Source organism: Molossus molossus, unplaced genomic scaffold (assembly GCF_014108415.1).
Source record: "Molossus molossus isolate mMolMol1 unplaced genomic scaffold, mMolMol1.p scaffold_m16_p_3, whole genome shotgun sequence".
Lineage (NCBI taxonomy): Eukaryota > Metazoa > Chordata > Mammalia > Chiroptera > Molossidae > Molossus > Molossus molossus.
In genome coordinates this window covers 119,280,718-119,299,023 of record NW_023425366.1, presented here as the reverse complement: position 1 = coordinate 119,299,023, position 18,306 = coordinate 119,280,718, and the positions used below count along the sequence as shown (strand labels likewise).

The 18,306-nt window shown below is 50.7% G+C and overlaps 1 protein-coding gene across 3 annotated transcripts; it reads right to left on the bottom strand.

The window, feature by feature from the left end:
• Positions 1-672: 672 nt before the first annotated feature.
• LOC118642867 (serine protease 27) lies at positions 673-10,793 on the bottom strand. Of its 3 annotated transcripts, none has more exons than XM_036280878.1 (6): positions 9,868-10,793; positions 4,455-4,481; positions 3,635-3,797; positions 2,369-2,640; positions 1,562-1,731; positions 673-1,101 (listed from the first exon to the last, which is right to left on the bottom strand). In XM_036280878.1, exons 1-6 carry the CDS (start codon positions 9,917-9,919, stop codon positions 808-810), a joined length of 978 nt encoding a protein of 325 aa, XP_036136771.1. In that variant the 5' UTR covers positions 9,920-10,793; the 3' UTR covers positions 673-807. The 3 variants fall into 3 exon arrangements, with proteins under 3 accessions (XP_036136771.1, XP_036136772.1, XP_036136773.1); XM_036280879.1 differs by lacking the exon at positions 9,868-10,793 and adding an exon at positions 4,581-4,779; XM_036280880.1 differs by lacking the exons at positions 3,635-3,797; positions 4,455-4,481; positions 9,868-10,793 and adding an exon at positions 2,763-2,842.
• Between the last annotated feature and the right edge of the window lie 7,513 nt (positions 10,794-18,306).

The following is an 18,306-nucleotide window of genomic DNA, read 5'->3' as shown; positions in this document are numbered from 1 at the left end:
TTGTTTAGTCTCCCAATGGATGTGGACTCCAACTCCAGCCCTCACCCCCACCCCCACAGCTTTGGACTCATCAGGAAGAAGCTAGAGGCTGAGGAACCGGTGGAGGGAAATGAGCTGGGGATCAAGGGTGGCTTGGGGAATGGAGTCCCTGCCTCCTCCCTACTGGGGCGGAAAGCACTGTTGTGAGGATATCACCCCTGATGTTATTTGGAGAAGTCTTGGGGTGATTCAGACCTAGAAAGTGGAGCTGTGATTTCCCAATGCCCCACAAAACCTTCCTCGTGTAGGACCCTCTGCCAGGCCCCCATTCTTTCTGCTGATATGGTAGCTGCTGGTATCGTTGCTGCTCCCCATGCTCAGCCCAAGGCGCCCTGTGACAGTACTTATGGTGAAGTTGGTGTTGGCAAGGACAATGCAGCAGGCCAGGGTGGGAGCAGGGAAGCTACCTGTGAGGGGGTCTTGGGAGCAGCTGTCACAGGGGACACTGAGGACCTGGATTCCAGTGACATCTAGCCTCCAGTGTGCTGCAGCTGCATTCTCACTGGGAGCCTTGCCCCCCCCCCCCACGCCCCCGCCCGGTGTTGCCCCCAGCTCGCAGCTCCTCAGTACACCCCGTCAGATACCTCTCCACTCCCCTCTTGTCCTGAGGGTCCACACCTGGGCTGCTGGCACTGAGGTAGGGTTTTTATTGGAGGGTGAACATAAATAAAAATAACTGGGCATTTGAGAGAAGAGAGAATCAGAGAGCTATTTACAAATGTACACGTGGGCTCCAGGGCTACACTCGCCCACCTGCCTGGGCAGGGCTCAGAAGCAGGTGAGCAGGGCTGTGAGGACCAGGAGGATGGTGTGGGCCGCCAGGCAGGGCGCAAAGTTCTGGTCAAGGGGCTGCTGGACCCGAAGGCCATGCTTCTGGCCACCCGATCTGGCCTGCTGAAACTGCAGTTCTGGGATGATCTGATGGATCCAGTTATAGTGGGAGGTAACACGGATGTAGACACCTGGGCGGTTCCGGCGGGCACAACCCTCACCCCAGCTGATCACCCCAGCCTGTAGCCACGACTGGCCCACGAGGCACACCAGAGGGCCCCCCGAGTCACCCTGTAAGGGAAGCACAGGTACCATCAGAGCCCACAGGAGCCTGAGAGCCAACAGGTATACACACGCGCGCGCGCGCACACACACACACACACACACACTTTCCTGCCTTTGTCCCTCTCCTCACCTCCCCATCCTAGGAATGTCCCTGCCCAGCTCCCCTCACCCCAATGGCTGGTCCTTCCTTTTCTGATCTCAGGTGCGCATTTCTCTAGCATCCCCAGTCCACCTGCTCAGAGGGGTATGTTGAAAATGTGTTTTCCAGAGTCCCACTGCAGACCTACTGACTGACACCCCTGGGTGGGATCCAGGAATCTGCTTTTCCCAGCTAACTGAATGTACAACCCTGGTCTGGACCAGTGGACCTACCTTCTGGGACCTCATCAAGCTGGGCTGGCTCCCACCTTGATCTAGGCCTGGGGAGCAGGGCTCAGCCTCCATCACAGTCTGTCCCGGCCCTTACCTTGCAGGCATCCTTCTTGCCCTCAGCAAAGCCAGCACACAGCATGTCGTCCTTGATGGTTTTCAGCTGAAAGCCAGACTCAGCATCTTTACTGTAGAGTAGGTTACACTTGGGCGTGTCAATGATGGGCACAGTGAGTTTTTGCAGGATTCGAGGATTGGGCAAGCGGTCTGGGGAAGGGCAAAACAGCCTGCATCTCAGCGGACAATTCTTGAGAACGACAGCTCTGTCCCTCCCCATATATTTTATTTTATTTTTTATTTATTTTATTTTATATTTTATTTTATCTAATTTTATCTTATTTTATTTTATTTTTCCTTTATTGATTTTAGAGAAGAAGGAAGAGGGGGAGAGAGAAACATTGATGAGAGAGAACATCGATTGGCTGCCTCCTGCATGCCCCCCACTGGGGATTTCGCCTACAACCTGGGCATTTGCCCTGACTGGGAATCTGAACCAGCGACCTCTTGGTGCATGGGTCGGTGCTCAACCACTGAACCACACCTGCCAGGCCCTCCCTGTTTCTTGTTTGGGTTTAGACCTCTTCTTGCTCAGGACTTTGTGGAACAGAATTCCTTCATCCCTTATTCCATTTACCAGGATGGGCTCTTTCTGTCCTCTCTCCACTTTCCCATGGCTCCTCCTGCATTTGCTGCCCCTTTCCCATACCCACCCCACCCATTTGAGTAGAGATCACGTGTATCAATATCAACAGAAAAAGATGGTTGGTTCAAAGTGGCCCCTAACCTGCCTAGGACCTTCTCTAGGCATGTCCCCCATCTCTCCTGCCCCTGCCCTATTCATTACCTTGCTCACTGGGGCTGCCCCAGCCAGTGACCCAGCATTTCATGCCCGACTCAAAGATGACTGAAGGGTCAGGCATGCACACAGGGAGGATATAATTGGTGAAGGTTACAGGTGCCTCCAACTCCACCAGGGCCACATCGGCACTGGAGGCCATGCCCTGGTACAGGGGGTTGCTTTCCACCCGCTTCACTCGTGCATATGTGGCATGTGGCCCTGGCTTCACCAACTGCCGTGCCCCCAGCAGGACCTGGTACAGGGATGTTTCAGATGTGCTGGTGGGAAAGAGCAGAGAGTTGGTATGAGGAAGCCCCTCTGGGTTTCAAAGGGGGAGTTGCTGCAGGTTAGATGGAGAAGGGAAAGAGGGAGGAGTTAGTGTTTCTCTGCAGCCAAATACCTTCCTCCTGGCATCCAGGTTCAGTGCTTGACATCTCTCTGCACCCAAATAAGTAATCTCCAGGGGGAACATACATCAGGGTGAGGTGGTTAAGGATGTATAAGCTAAAGCAGCTTTAATTTCTGATTTTAGTTCCTAGCTTCACTCCTGGTCAACTGGGTGACCTTGGGCAAGTCACCTATCAAGTTCTCAGTGACTCAGTTTCCTTGGCTGTGAAATGAGGACAGTAAAAGGCTTGCTGTGAGGGGTGAAGGAGTTGACTGCCCACAAAGGAGCAGCCGAGGGCCAGCCAAGTGGGGGATGGGCCGTGCCCTTCCCAAGAGCCTTGGGCAAGTGAACTACTCCCTCTGAACCTGCATTGCTGAATTTCAGACACAGAGCTGTGGTGAGGCAAGAGCTGATGTGCTTGGGAAACCCTTAAGGTCAAGGGCCAGGAAGTTCAGTGTGATAGCAGGGATGGGTAGCCTGGCCCTTTGGTCAGGAATAGCCAGAAAAAGGATGGTCCTGGATTTGAGGTGTGGGAGGGGGGATCAGGACGAGGGCCAGGGCATGGGAGGAGCCTGCCAGCATTTGCAGGGACAGAGCTCCTAGCCTGGCCAAGCAACTTATTGGTGAGACCAGCAATGGACCTCCCTACTGGGCTGTAGGTAGCAAAGACCGGGAAGCAGTGAGTGCAGCTGGAAGTTAGTCTCGAAGTTCCACCTACAGGGAGGACTGGCCGGGAAGGTGGGTCAGTACTGGACAGGCTGTCAGTGCTGTCCGAGGTGCTGAAGCCTGGAGGGGCACAGGGCTCTATCAGTGGTGCCCCTGGTGCAGAGAAGCATGGTGGACATAGGCAATTGGTACTGAAGGAGAGTGTATGGGGGACTTACTTGGAGAAGCAGTGAGCTGCAGTGAGGACCCACTGCTCTGTGATGAGGCTGCCCCCACAGAAGTGGCTTCCGTTTCGCTGGATGCTGACCTGCCATGGCCACTCGCCGTTCAAGGCATCCTGCCCACCCACCATCCGGTTCAGCATCCTTGGGCGCCCGCAGACTAGAAGAACACAGCCGGGGCAGCGCTCACTGGGGGTCGGTTCCATCACATGAATACCTACCCTTACCCCACATTCCAGCTTTTACTTTCTACTCAATTCTTGGCCCTCCCTGTCCCTGACCTGCTCGGGGACCTTGGGCAAGTCAGACGCCTGGGCATCAGGTCAGCCTCTGACACAGGCATACCCTTCCCAGCTTTAGGAAAGCCCTCCCCCTTCACTTGTGAAATGGTGACATCATGAAGAGTGTTGAGATAACACATGTAGAAATCTTATGACATGACAAACAAGCTCCTGGAAGCACAGTGGGTTTTGGGAGGGTCCCACAGAGGGTGGGTGACCCTGAGGGTATCTGTTATTGTTACTGCAGAATGATCATCAGATTCTATCCTTAGCTTGTTTTCTGTCACTTTTTCCTGCCCCCATCTCCATGCTTCATGCCTCTATGGCCCTCTTGTGCTATCTGCAGTGTATTTCAGACTTTCTTCCTGTCTGGGCTCCAACTCCATTGAGCCACAACTTTTTCTTACTTTGGGATTCCCCGTGCCCTGCCTATTTATTCTGGGTCTCCTTCCTGGTGAGTGTGAGAGCCTCTGGCCAGCCTTGCTGCTCTCAAACAAGCCTGCTCCTGTCCCCCACCCAAAGGTCGTGGTTCTTACCGCTCAATGCTTTGATCCTCTGAGTCCCTGGAGGGGAGAAAAGAGGGGGTGATCAGCCAACTTTGGTGAAGCCAGGACTTCTCCCCTCCCCACTTCTGGTCAGTGCAGCCCTCCTCTACTACATACCCAGCCCCCTGAGGACTCAGGACACAAAGGAACCCGGCAGGAGAGGCCAGGGGCCTTCAGTTTCCCTACAGCCCTCACTTCAAGGTCTACAGGCCCAGGCCTATAGGCCAGAGCTTATCTGCAAGGACAGATAGACTCCTTGCCATACAGGGAGCTAATCAGAAGATGCCAGTGAGGGGACCCCATCATGGCTTGACTCTCCCGATTAGGGCAGGATGGCTCTCTAGTCCCTGCAGAGGTCTCTTCCTCCACACCCCACACCCATCCTTGTCTGGAAGCTCTGAGGAGGATCCAGCCTTAAGCCCTGGTGCTGTGGAATCTGCATTTCCCACCTCGGACAGCCTGGAGCTGAGATAAATTAAGAGTCCCTGGGAGCTGCCTTTGCATTTCGGAGTTCTGAGCCTTCTCAGTCTGTTCTGAGGAGCACATTCTCCAATCTAACCTCAATCCTGAGGCTACAGCCCAGCCCCAGAGGTCTCTCTGGTCTGAGGGGAATAGAGAAGCCAGCCAGAGGTCATCGTGGGTTAGTTGTCCCAAGATGCCAGATTCCCAAAAGCTGACCCCTCACTCTGGCATTCTAGCATGCTCTGCAGTTGGAGCCCAAGACCCCCTTCTGGGCCATGGCACCAGAGGTGAGGGGACAGGCAGAGGAGTGGGCTAAAGCTCTTCTGGGGACCCATCTCCCCAGGATCCATTGCCCAACATGTCTCTGGGCACAGGCACAGGGCCCTGCTGCTAGGCCCTTACAGGAACCTCAGCCTCAGCCTTGAGATACCAGTCAGGGACACAGTCTCCTCCAGTGCCATCAACAATCTGGAAATACCTGCCCCTTGAGAGAAGCACCCCCACCCCCAGCATATCTGGTTCACTGGGGACAAATCTGACCAGAGCTGGCGTGAGTGGCTCAGGACAGCCTCTGCTCACCTCAGCCCTCAGCATTTCTCCTGTGTCCCAACTTCTTTCAGGGCATGGAGGGTGGGCAGCTGCTACTGAATTTGTCCTCACTCTGATCAGAATGGTAACCAGCCCCATGGAGGTGAGGGACCCCTGGGGCAATAAGCACAGGGCTGAGCAACACATCTCCATGGGGTGCTCAAGGAACCTGGGTGTTTTTTTTATGGGATCCCCATTCTTCCAGCCAGACTCCTAATCCAAAAAGTGCACTCCCCAGTGCTGAGGCATTGGGTTGGATGATGCAGTGAGCAGGGGGTGGAGGAGAGCTGTGAATATGGCAAGAGGAGGAGGTGGGCACTGTGGGGGCTGAGAAGGCATAGGCAGGACTGGCCATTCTTTTTTTTTTTTTTTTAGGACTGGCCATTCTTCAGATTAGGGGTACCAAGCAGAAGTGCCAGGGCAAGAGCTTGGGGCACAGAATGGAAGAGGAAGTCTTCCCTGGACATTCTGTTCATAGACTTGTGTTCACACGGTGCTCTTTGAAAATGCAAAAGTCACCCTGGTCGGTTTGGCTCAGCAGTTAGAGGCCCAAGCACTAAAGAGTCTCGGGTTCAATTCCCGTCAAGGGCATGTATCTCAGTTACTGTTTGGTCCCGGCCCTGGTCGAGATCATGCGGGAGGCAACCAATCGGTCTCTCTCTCTCTCTCTCCTCGTCTTCATCTTTGCCTCCTTCCTTCCCTCCCTCCCTTCCTCCCTCCCACTCTAATGAAGATGAATGGAAAAATGTCCTTGGGTGAGGACTTTTTTTTTCCTCACCTAAGGATATTTTTCTATTTATTTTTAGACAGAGTGTGTGTGTGTGTGTGTGTGTGTGAGAGAGAGAGAGAGAGAGAGAAACATCAGTGTGAGAGAGACACATTGGTTGCCTCTCACACGACCCCAAACAGGGCCGGGGACCAAACCACAACCAAGGTACCTGCCCTTGACTGGAGTTGAACCTGTGACTCTTTGGTCCATGGGCCAATGCTCTAACTGCTGAGCCAAAGGGCCAGGGCTCAGGTGAGGATTAAAACAAACAAACAGCTCTGGCTCAGCAGTTAGAGCGTCAGCCCTTGGATCAATGAGTCACGGGTTCGATTTCAGTCAAGGGCACATACTTTGGTTGGAGTTCATCCCCAGCTCTGGTCAGGTCATGGAGGCAACCAGTCGATGTGACTCTATCACATTGATGTTTCTCTCTTTCTCTCTCTCTCTCTCTCTCCCTCCCACTCTATCTGAGATAAATGGAAAAATATCTTTGGTAAGGATTGAAAATAAAAATTAAAAACAAAAAGAAAATGCAAATGTCCTCTGGGAGAGCTGCTCCTTCTAACTCCCTCATCTTAGTACATTCTAATTTAGCTAGATTGATAACACCTGACTCCCCCCCCCCAAAAAAAAAAAACACCTGACTCCCTGCTCTTTCTAAGGCCTGATGCTTCTGCTTGCACATGATGTTTTGGTTCACCTCCCCGCCCCCACCATCTCTGTCTACTCTCCAAGCACTAATGTACTTACAGGCTCGTTCCCTCCCTGGGGAAATTTTTCAGAGCCTTGTCCTGGTTCTCTCCACAGCCATCCCCTTCCTATACATGCAGATGGATCCAGCGTCCGCTCCCAGGATCAAGTGTGCATGCCTGCAGCCTGGCAGGACCCCTTTGAGGCTTTGCAGGCTTCCTCACCCAGCCTAATGCAACCCTGCTTCTCTCTCTCTCTTTTTTTTTTTTTAAATTTATTTTTTATCCTCACCTGGACTGGTTTGGCTCAGCGGTTAGAGTGTCGGCCTGTGGTCCACAGAGACCTGAGTTCGGTTCCTGCTAAGGGCATGTACCTCGGCTGTAGTTTGTCCCCAGCCCTGGTTGGGTCGTGCAGGTGGCAGCCACTCGATGTGTCCCTTTCACGTTGATGTTTCTCTCTCTCCCTCCTGCTCTGTCTGAATAAAAAAATGGAAAAATGTCCTCAGGTGAGGATTAAAACAAAAAATGTTTTTGTATCCTCACCTAAGGACATTTTTGCGGTGAGATTTTTGCATTTATCTTCAGATAGAGCTGGAGGAAGAAAGAGGGAGGAAGAGAGAGAGAAACATCGATGTGACAAAGACACATCGAGTGGTTACCACCCACACGATCCCTACCGAGGCTGGGGACAAACTGCAACCGAGGTATGTGCCCTTAGCCGGAACCAAACCCGGGACTCTCTGGTCTGCGAGCCGACTCTCTAACCGCTGAGCCAAACTGGCCAGGACTCTCTCTCTCTTTTTTTAATGCAAATTTATTGATTGATTTATTTTTAATCCTCTCTTGAGGATATATTTTTTTTCCATTTATCTTCAGGTAGAGTGGAAGGGAGGGAGGGAGAAAGAGCGAGAGAGAGAGGAACATCAATGTGACAGATACACATTGACTGGTTGCCTCCTGCATGACCCTGACCAGGGCCAGGGACAGAACTGCAACTGAGGTCTGTGCCCTTGACTGGAATCGAACGTGCAACTCTTTGGTCTGTGGGCCCACACTCTAACCACTGAGCCAAACCAGCCAGGGCACAACTCTGCTTCTCATTTCCACTGAGTCCTCTGGCTTCTGAGGGTTTGCTCATAATACCCCTGTTCCTGGAGACCCTTTACTTCCGGTCTCTATAGGTCCAAATCCTACAAGTCCTAATCCAGATGAGGCAAAACTGCAATGCCACTCCTCTGGGTAGCCCTCTTGCACTGTCATCTGGGAAGCCTGGCTCCCTCTCCTGAGCTCTCAGTCTTCCTTCCCTCTTGGTCTCACAAAGCTCTGCTCACCTCGCTCACCCTGGATGCTCACCTCACCTATTGGCCTAGGAGCTCCTTGAAGGCAGAGCCCACATCCAGGGGCTTGAGCCCAGGGAATATAGAGGGACACGGAGAGTGGCTGTGAGGGCTGGGCTGACCAGGAAGGGGTGAAATGAAGACCTGGACTCTACAGGGTGGGTCTCCTGACAGGGGCTGAGTAAACCGGTCAAGAGGCCCCTTGTCTGGGCCCAGGGCCCCATGCTCCTGTAGTTGGTGGGGAATTGGCTGGTGAGGATGGGAGAGGCCTAAAGCTCCAGGAGGGAAGAGCTAGAGGTGGGGGTGAGGAGGGCATTGAAGAAGTCAGGCCTGGCTGGTTTGGCTCAGCGGTAGAGCGTCGGCCCATGGACCAGTGGCTCCCGGGTTCGATTCCATCCAAGAGCACATACCTCATTGCAGTTCGTCCCCGGCCCTGGTTGGGGTCATGCGGGAGGCAACCAGTCGATGTGTCCCTCTCACGTCAATGTTTCTCTCTCTCTCCCTCTCTCTCTACCTGAAGATAAATGGAAAAATATCTTCGGGTGAGGGTAAAAAAAAAAAGAAGTCAGGCCTCTGGTCACAGCTGTGTGTGAGTCAAATACAGGCCTCTGTTTTTCACTTTGGCAATGATCTTGATTTCTCAACCCATCACCCTCAAAGAACATTGTTATTCTTATTCCAGGAGGCCAAAAGGGGAGGCCTGGGAGGGGCCAAGAGAGGCTGACTGAAGTGCCACCCTGTTGGGGAGCCTGGAGCCATGGCCAAGTTGCAGCCTGGGGTGACCCAGCCTGGCCCTGGGACGTAACTTGAGGACAGGGAAGTGAGGTGGTGGCTGGACTGGCCAGGCCAGCCCAGGAATGCGGGAAGATTTCCCTGGTTGAGAGTTGCCGGTCCCACTAGGAGGGGCCTGGTGGGTGGGGCTCTCTGGCTGACACCTGCTGACCCTGACCCAAGATTGGAAGAGGGGACAGGGATGCAAGGCTTGCTTCTCTTCATACCCTTCCTCTCTAGTGGGAATAGAAGCCCGCACCCCTGGCCCTCACTCTTCCCTGCTCCCCACTGTGTCCCTGCCAGCTTTCTGGGGTTCCCAGTCTCAGGCAGCAACTCAGCTCTCTGGGGACCTAGCTGATGGCCATTCAGGGATTTGGAACCCAGGAGCCCTGAGTTCAGGTCGTGTATTCATGCAGCCTGTGTCTTCATATGAAGGATAGGGAGAGGCCAGATGAGAATAAGCAGAGGCAACAAGCCCAGAGCTTGGCCCATGAGTGTGGACATAGGTGGGGGTAGGGGAGCAACAGCCCTGCCCATGTGGCTGTCTCAGGGGTCCTCTTGGGCCTGTGCCCACACCCTCGTTCTGCCTTCCCCACTTCACTGCCCCAGGTGGAACATCTGGACCTTTCCACCTGCCCGGGAGGCCCCATCATTAGGGCAGGGAAAGGAGGCCTGTGCTGCGCCCTAGGCCTGGCCACAGAGTGGGGGGCTTAGCTGGAGCTCCAGGCAGGGCAGAAGCAGCTCCTCTGGGAGGGGAGGAATGACTTCCTGCAATACCCAGGACTCACCAAACCGCAGCAGGAGCAGCAGGAGCAAGGCCACAGCTGGTGGCCGCCTCATGATCTCAGGCCTGGCTGGGGCACTGGCTGGGGGACAGCAGTCGTGGTATCTTCTGGAGCACTAGAGTGAGGTGCCAGCCTCCATGAAGTGGGGTTTTATGCTGGAGGTGAGTGTGAGCTCGGCTATGCCACCCAACCTGTCGGCCCGGCCTGCCCAGCTCCTGTTGGCAGGAAGGAGGCATCCTAGAACCCCGACTCCTCCATGACCTGGCCCTGAACCCCCTGAATTTCAAAGGGCCAACCCCTCACCCTAACACACCTTAGGGTCTTGGAGCAAGGGTGCACCTGCCTTATTTGGGTGCCTGTGGCCTGGGGTTTTCTGCCTGCCACCATGAACTGACCATAGACACTCCCCAGTTGATCACAGGCCTCACATAAGCAAACTGACTGCAGTTCACCTGTAGAACTTCCCTGTTTCATTCATTCATTCACTCATTCATATTTATTGAGCACCTACTATGTACCAGGCATCAGTGAGCCAGAGTTCAGGCTGAGGCTTTAATTAATGTGGGGGAGGGAGGTCGGGGTCAGGGAAAAGTCCAGGTCACCTGTACTTATGGAACAAAGAAGCCTAGGGGAAGGAATCTGGAGGTGGTGAAGTGTTCCCAGCTGACCCCAGTGCTCCTCACGGCCTCTCCCCCCAAGAAGCTGGGTCTAAGAAGTGCCCATCCAAACGTGTCATCCCAGGACCCACCCCAGGGTGGCCCTTACCCCCGCCCCCAGGGCTGCACCTTTCTCCCCCAGACCGAGGGGCAGGGTCGGGGAGGGGGCTTCCCGGAACCCGCGGGTCCTGGCAGGCGGGGCGGAAGCTGGTTCTGGGAAGGCGAGGCAGGGATGACCTTCCCCTGCGTCCCTGCCCTGGGTGCGGCCAGCCGGGCTCCAGGACGTGTAGCCAAAGCTGCGGAAGCAGCTCTAGGAGGAAGTTATTTGACACAAGGGGCTGACGTCAGAGCCGGGGTCGGATCGGGTGGCCAGTTTCCGCCCGGGCTGGAGGGTCAGGGTGGGGGCGAAGCCCTGGGCAAGGTCTGGCGCTCCCCACTAGGCCTATGATGGGGGGTGCTGGACAGCAGGCAGGGCCCTGCCGCAGTTTCCCCGCCTGCGCAATGGCTATGTGTGTGGATAGGGTGTGCGGTGGTGCACCGCAGGAGGTAGTGGGGGACCGGGGTCGCTGGCCCCTGGGCGGGGCTCGGTAGCCACCCCCACCTCCAGCCTCGATTTGACCTTGGCGGGCGCCCCTGGTCAGCGCTGCCCAGACCTCTATAGGACGCCAGTAACAGAGTCCGGCAGGCCCGGCAGGATGCTTGGGGCGGGACTATCTCTTTGGCTTCTCACTCCACCCCTTCGACGGGGGCACCCTCAATTAGGGACTGCCACCCAGGTGCTGGCCCGCCTTCTCCCTCTCCCTACCTCCCCTGCTCCTCTGCGCCCTACCCGCATTGTCCCTGGAGTTGCTGGGTGGAATGCCTGGGAGAGCTGCGCCACCTGTGGGGGCTGCAGGGAATGAGGGAGCAGAGTCTAGGAAGAAGGATTCCAGAATCATTCCTTCCTTCAAGTCTTTTTTTTTTTTTTTTTTTTTTTAGTACATTTGGTCTCCAACACTGTTCTAGTAATGGGGAATAGCGAGGTAAACAGAAGAGTCCTTAGCTTAAGGTGTGGAGGAGAAATTGTCTAATCATGCAAACTGTGTGTTTCAGTATGTCCGGAACCACATTTCTCCAGGCACCTGATGATCAATTCCCCCATCTCAGAGGTGGTTCAGACTCTTCAGCCAACTGCTTCCTCTCAGGCACCTTTCGTAGTTTTCTCTGCCATTAAAAAAAAATTTTTTTTTTCTTTATTGATGTGAGAGAGAGAGAGAGGAAGGGAGAGGGAGCTATAGAAACATCGATGAGAGAGAACATCGATTGGCCGCCTCCTGCACATCCCTCAATGGGGATCGGGCCCACAACCTGGGTGCGCGCCCTGACCGGGAATTGAACCAGTGACCTCTTGGTGCATGGATTGATGCTCAACCACTGAGCCACACCAGCCAGGCATCTGCCAAATTTTTAAAAGCCAATTCTTCTAAGGGCAGCTCCCTTAAAATCAAGTGAAGTTAAAATGTGATCAGAAAATAAAGATTCTAGAGAAAGTTGGACTTAGAGGACCCAAGTAGTCACTCCAGTGACTAGAGAAACAGCAGCCCAGATTTAACCTGACACCCTTGGGTCCGATACCTGGAGCCCCAAGGCTCAGCAGGGAACTGGGCAGGGGTGCGATGTAGGCAGGAAGCCAGGTCCATTCCTCATCCCGTCCACCAAACAAATGAGGAAGATCGGAATCCAAAGGGATTCAAGACTTAAATATGTTTTTAAGAAGTCAATCCCTTAAAAAAAATAGAAGTGGACATTTATCAACTCTGGAAGGGGAAGGAAAATTGGTTACAATTTTAAAATCAAAAGGCAAACAATAGGAAAAACACTGAGACCTTAAAGATTAAATGAATGAGGGACACAGACAAGTCACCCAAGAGGAAACCAATTTGGTTAATGGAGTTACTGAGATACGTGCAGCCTCAGCAGTTAAATGAATGCAAATCAAAACCATGGCAAAGATATGCAGTTCTCTATGGAGTTAGCATAGCACTGGAGGAATGCTTATTAGTCAATGCTGTTGGGAAATGGCCCAGTTGGTGGGGATGTAACTGGCACAGCCCTTTTGTAAATCAGTTTGCCAGTCTGTGGCCACAGCTTTTTAAAATATTTATTCCCTCGGACTCAATCACTTCACTGCTGAAGTCTAGCCTAAGAGGAATAATATAGAGAAAGCATTATGGCCAAAAATGTTAGTGGCAAGTTTCTTTATATTTGCAAAACAAACAAAAGACCAAAAAACTAATAAATAAAACGCTAGTTGGGTGATGGTAAATAAAAAATCCTCTGAAAGCTCTGGCTGGTTTGGGTCAGCAGTTATAGCGTTGGCCTTCTAATCAGAGTCCCTGGTTTGGTTCCTGCTAAGGGCACGTACCTCGGTTGCAGTTTGTCCCTGGCCCTGGTTGGGGTCATGTGGGTGGCAGCCAGTCGATGTGTCTCTCTCATGTCGATGTTTCTCTCTCTCTCTCCCTCCTCCTCTCTCTCCCGCTCTGTCTGAAGATAAATGCAAAAATGTCCTAGGGTGAGGATTAAAAAAAAAAAATCCTCTGAAAATAATTTATAAAAATGACATTTTCATGAAGACTGGGTAAATATGGAAAATGCTCATGATATAAGGGTAAATTAAAAAAGGGTAGATATGAACATTTGTAGAAAGTATAATAACTATGAAAAAAATTTTAATTTCAAAGGAACAGCAACAACGGTCCAAAAGAAACATGGCAGAATGTTCAGCAATGACTAGCCAGGAGTGGTTCTGTAGTCATGTGGATTCCTTTCAAAAGCAGATGACAGGAACTTAGACTTATGGAACACAATGGGTGTTCTGGGACCTTTGGTCCTGGTTGGTGGGACCGCCCTGTGATGCCCCAGTTGAAGAAAGAGCTGCAGGACTCAGAGTGGTTCTGACAGCCTCGCTTCTAACCCCCAGGGTGTTCTGCCTCTCTCTGATGGTGACTGCCTTCTGTAATCCTCAAGATGACTCCCAGAGCTGGGTATGTGGCCACCAGCGGAAGTCTCTTCCTTAAGGAATGCCAGCTCAGAGGACCAGGTCTCCTCTGCCTCTATCTATAGAAAGATTGTTCATTCAGAATGAACAGTTCCAGGGAAGGACATTAACTGGCCCAGCTTGACTCCTGGCCCTATGACTAACCCAGGGTGGTCACATGGCCACCATGTGACCATAGGAAAGTTTGTTCACAGAAAGGAGGAGGGAAAGATGCTGGTCAGTAAGGAGCAATAAGCACCACTCTCTCAGTCAGTGTAAGAGTGAAATAAAGACATTTTCAGACATGGAGGTATAAAAAAATTTACCCCCCTATGCACCATTCTTGGGAAACCACTAGAGGAAGATGTTCTCTGACTAAAGAAGGAATAAACCAAGAAAGTAGGAAATGTGGGCTGAAATCAAACACAGAAAAGAAGCGAAGAGAGATTCCAGAATGACAGCTGTGCCACAAGCATAGAGGGCAATCAGTCCTCATTGTAACACTGCGACACAAGAGACAGGAATGCTGACGTTGTCATCATCGTGCCCTCTGCCACTGCTCTCTTTGCAGTCTGATGAAACTATTGAATGATGTGCTCCACCAAAACAAGATTTAAATGAAGAAAGAGGAAGCCAAGAGAGCAAGGACAAAGGAAATTTAAACCAGGAAAAAGGGCCGTAGCTGGGTAGCTCATTTGGTTAGAGCATCATCCTGATACACCAAGGTTGTGGGTTCAATCTCCGGTCAGGACACATGCAAGAAACAATTAATGAATGTATAAATAAGTGGAACAAAAAAATCAATGTTTCCCTCCCTCCCTCCCTCTTTCTAAGATAAATTTTAAAAAATTAAACCAGGAGATAGGCAAATAAAACTCTAAGAATGCCATCTAAAGATACATCCCAGAGAGAAGGAAAATAGGGATTTCAAGGAGGGATGCAGCAGAGAAGAAGAAGAAAAAAAGGAAGTGATATGTTTTCTTCTTTTTTCTTTATTGATCAGAGAGAGAGGAAGAGAGCAAGAGAGAGATAGAAACATCGATGAGAGAAAACATCGATTGGCGCCTCCTGCATGCCCCCCACTAGGGATCGGGCCCACAACCTGGGCATGTGCCCTGACTGGGAATCAAACCGACAACCTCTCTGTGCATGGGTCAACGCTCAACCCCTGAGCCACCCTGGCCGGGTTCCTCAATTTTTTTTTTTTTTTATCCTCACCCGAGGATATTTTTCCATTTTTTGTACAGATAGAGTGGGAGGGAGAGAGAGAGAGAGAGAGAAACATCGACGTGAAGGGACACATCGAGTGGCTGCCACCCGCATGACCAACCAGGGCCGGGGACAAACTGCAACCGAGGTACGTGCCCTTAGCGGGAACCGAACCCGGGTCTCTCCGGACCGCAGGCCGACGCTCTAACCGCTGAGCCAAACTAGCCAGGGCCTTCAATTTTTTTTTAATTCTCACCCAAGGATATTTTTACATTAGTCTTCAGACAGAGTGGGAAGAAGGAGTGGGGAGAGAGTGAGAGAGAGAGAAACATTAATGTAAGAGAGACACATCGACTGGTTGCCATCTGCACGACCCCAACCGGGGCCGGGAACGAACCACAACTGAAGTATGTGCCCTTGGCCAGAATCAAACCTGGGACTCCCTGGTTGGTGGGTTGACGCTCTAACCACTGAGAAAAACTGGCCAGGGCAGGTTCCTCAATTTTTAAAAGCTAGTTGATAAATTAAAGTTGGCCAATCTGGTCCGGCCAGACTGATTTTTACAGAATGGAAGGGAGGAGAGGGAGAGAGAAAGAGAAACATCAATGTGTAAGAGATACATGGACTGGCTGCCTCCCCACATGCACCCCAACCAGGGCCAGGGATCGATTCCTAGTGCTCTTGACCAGCAATCAAACCTGAGACCCTTCGGTCCTCAGTTTGATGCTCTAACCACTGAACAAAATAAGCCAGGGCAACACAGCTATTTTATCCACTCATCTACTGATGAGCATTTGGCTTGTTTCTAGATCTTGCCTATTGTAAATAACTCTGCAATGAACATAGGGGTGCATATATTCTTTCAAATAAGTGTTTATGGTTTCTTAGGATATAATCCAAGCAGTGGAATTGCTGGGTCAAAAGGTATGTCCATTTTTAGTTTTCTTAGAAAATTCCATACTGTTTTCCATAGTGGTTGTACCAGTCTGCAATCCCACCAACAGTGCACTAGGGTTCCCTTTTCTCCACATTCTTGCCAGCACTATTTTTTTTTAAAGTCATTGTTTAAAACTGAATTATATAAACCTGCAATTGGATTACATTAAAAGCAAAAGTAGCAAGTACTCAAAATTCATTACTTCCTAATTATTTTGCTACATTTTACTATTTACATTCTTGAGATGTTTGTGTCTATTATATCTATAAGGTAGAAATGCTATGTAATGGTTTGCTATTGTACGTTTATTTCCAATTCTACATTCAGTGACCATGTTTGTAGTTTGACATCGGGCCATGATGGGAATATTCACACCAGAAAAATGAGCAAACTCTACAGATTCAGTTGTTAAACATTCACCAGCATATCACTCAAGTCAGACAATGAGCAGGGTGGACTGACAAGAGAATAAGGCCAATGTTTTTTATGGGCCAGCCCTGGCCGGTTTGGCTCAGTGGTTGGAGCATTGGCCTGCAGACCAGGGAGTCCTGGGTTCGGTTCTCGCTAGGGGCACATCCAAAAAAAAAAATTATAATGTTTCCTCTTTACTAAGCACCTCCTCCTGCCTGCATAGGTCCTGACCATGGTGCTCAATAAACATTTGAGGAAGGGAGGGAGGGAGGAAATTATGTGCTAAACAGGGTTTTCTTGTCATTTTACTTAAGGTCAGCTTGCCTAACCCTGACCCTGACTGTGACTTTCACCTGAGGTTTTTCTCTTGGACTCTCCTAACAGCCCTCATTGCAAGGCCTTGAATGCCAACAATTAGAAGAATTTCCCTGGTGAGGGTCAGCCAGAGAAGGCATTTCAGTTGAGGATGGCATAATCCAAATTTTGCTTTAGGACAAGAATCAGATCTGTATGCAGGACAGGTTGAGGAGAGGAAGGAACAGAAACAGAGAGACTATTCAAGACTGTTCATTCAAGACTTTGTTCAGCACTCACCGTGTGTCAGACCTGTTTAGGGATGGGGTGCAGAGATTAATGTAAGCCACAACCCATGGCTCTAGGGAGTTCAATTTTATGGGGCATAAGATAGTAAATGATTACTATGAATGTGATGAGTGTATAGAAAAAGGCAGGTCAGAAGTTTTGTTCTTTTCTTTCATTTGGGACATGTTTAAACTCCAGGAAAATAACTAAAAATGGAGATAAGCAATCAATCAGATGCGGAGTTCAAAGCACTGGTTATGAGGATGCTCAAGGAACTTAGTGAGAACTTCAAGGAACTTAAGGAGAACTCCAAGGAACTTAGCGAGAACATCAACAACATAAAAAAGGACCAGTCAGAAATGAAGGATGCACTAACTAAAATAAAGAATAATTTACAGAGAATCTATAGTAGAGTAGGTAGAGCCAAGAAGCAAACCATCAATTTGGAATATCAGGAAGCAAAAAAACACCCAATCAAAACAGCAAAATAGCCCTGGCCAGTTTGGCTCAGCAGTTAGAGCGTCGGCCTGAGGTCCAGAGAGACCTGTGTTCAGTTCCCGCTGAGGGCACGTGCCTCAGTTGCAGTTTGTCCCCGATGCCTCAGTTGCAGTTTGTCCCCGACCATGGTTGGTTGTGAGGGTGGCAGCCACTCGATGTGTCCCTTTCACGTCGATGTTTCTTTCTCTTTCTCTTCCTCTCTCTCCCTCCCACTCTATCTGAACAAAAAATGGAAAAATGTCCTCCGGTGAGGATAAAAAATAAAAAAAAAGCAAAATGAAAAAAAATTTTTAAAATGAGGATAGTGTAAGGAGCCTCTGGGACAACTTCAAGCATGGCCAACATTCACATCATGGCGGTGCCAGTGGAGAAAAGAGAGAGCAAGAAATTGAAAACCTATTTGAATAAATAATGATGGAAAAGTTCCCTTACTTGGCGAAGGAACAGACATACAAGTCCAGGAAGCACAGAGTCCCAAACAAGAGGAACCCAAAGAGGCCCACACCAAGACGCATCATCATCATAATGCAAAAGGTTAAAAACAAAGAGAATCTTAAAAGCAGCAAGAGAAAAGCAAGTAGCTACCTACAACAGAGTTCCCATAATACTGTCAGCCAGTTTCTCAAAAGAAACTTTGCAAGCCAGAAGGGAGTGGCAAGAAATACTCAAAATTGTGAAAAACAAGGACCTACATCCAAGATTACACTATCCCGCAAAGCTATCATTTAGAACAGATGGACATATACAAAGTTTCCCACACAAGAAAAAACTAAAGGAGTTCATCACCACCAAACCAGTATTATATGAAATGTTGAAGGCTCTTGAAGGAGGAGGAGGAGGAGGGGAAAGGGGAGGGGGAGGGGGAGGGGAGGGGGAGGGGAGAGAATGGGGAGGGGGAGAGGAAGAAATAATAAAATATACTAATGGCCCTGGCTGGTGTGGCTCAGTGGTTGAGCGTCGACCCATGCACCAGGAGGTTGCCTGATCCCCAGTGGGGGGCATGCAGGAGGCAGCCAGTAGATGTTCTCTCTCATCGATGTTTCTATGTCTCGCTTCCTTTCCCTTCCTCTCTCTCTAAAATCAACAAAGGAAAAAAAGAGAAATGAATGCCCTGTCCAATTTAGCTCAGAGGT

What these genes read in the sequence shown, in the direction of transcription:
- LOC118642867 (XM_036280878.1), bottom strand. Translation starts at nt 9,919, where the DNA reads ATGAGGCGGCCACCAGCTGTGGCCTTGCTCCTGCTGCTCCTGCTGCGG. An exon ending in GCTGCTCCTGCTGCGGTTTG is followed by an intron (nt 4,482 to 9,867) that starts GTGAGTCCTGGG and finishes TCTCCCCTCCAG; the next exon opens with GGACTCAGAGGATCAAAGCA. An exon ending in GCAGCTCACTGCTTCTCCAA is followed by an intron (nt 2,641 to 3,634) that starts GTAAGTCCCCCA and finishes CTTTCCCACCAG; the next exon opens with CACATCTGAAACATCCCTGT.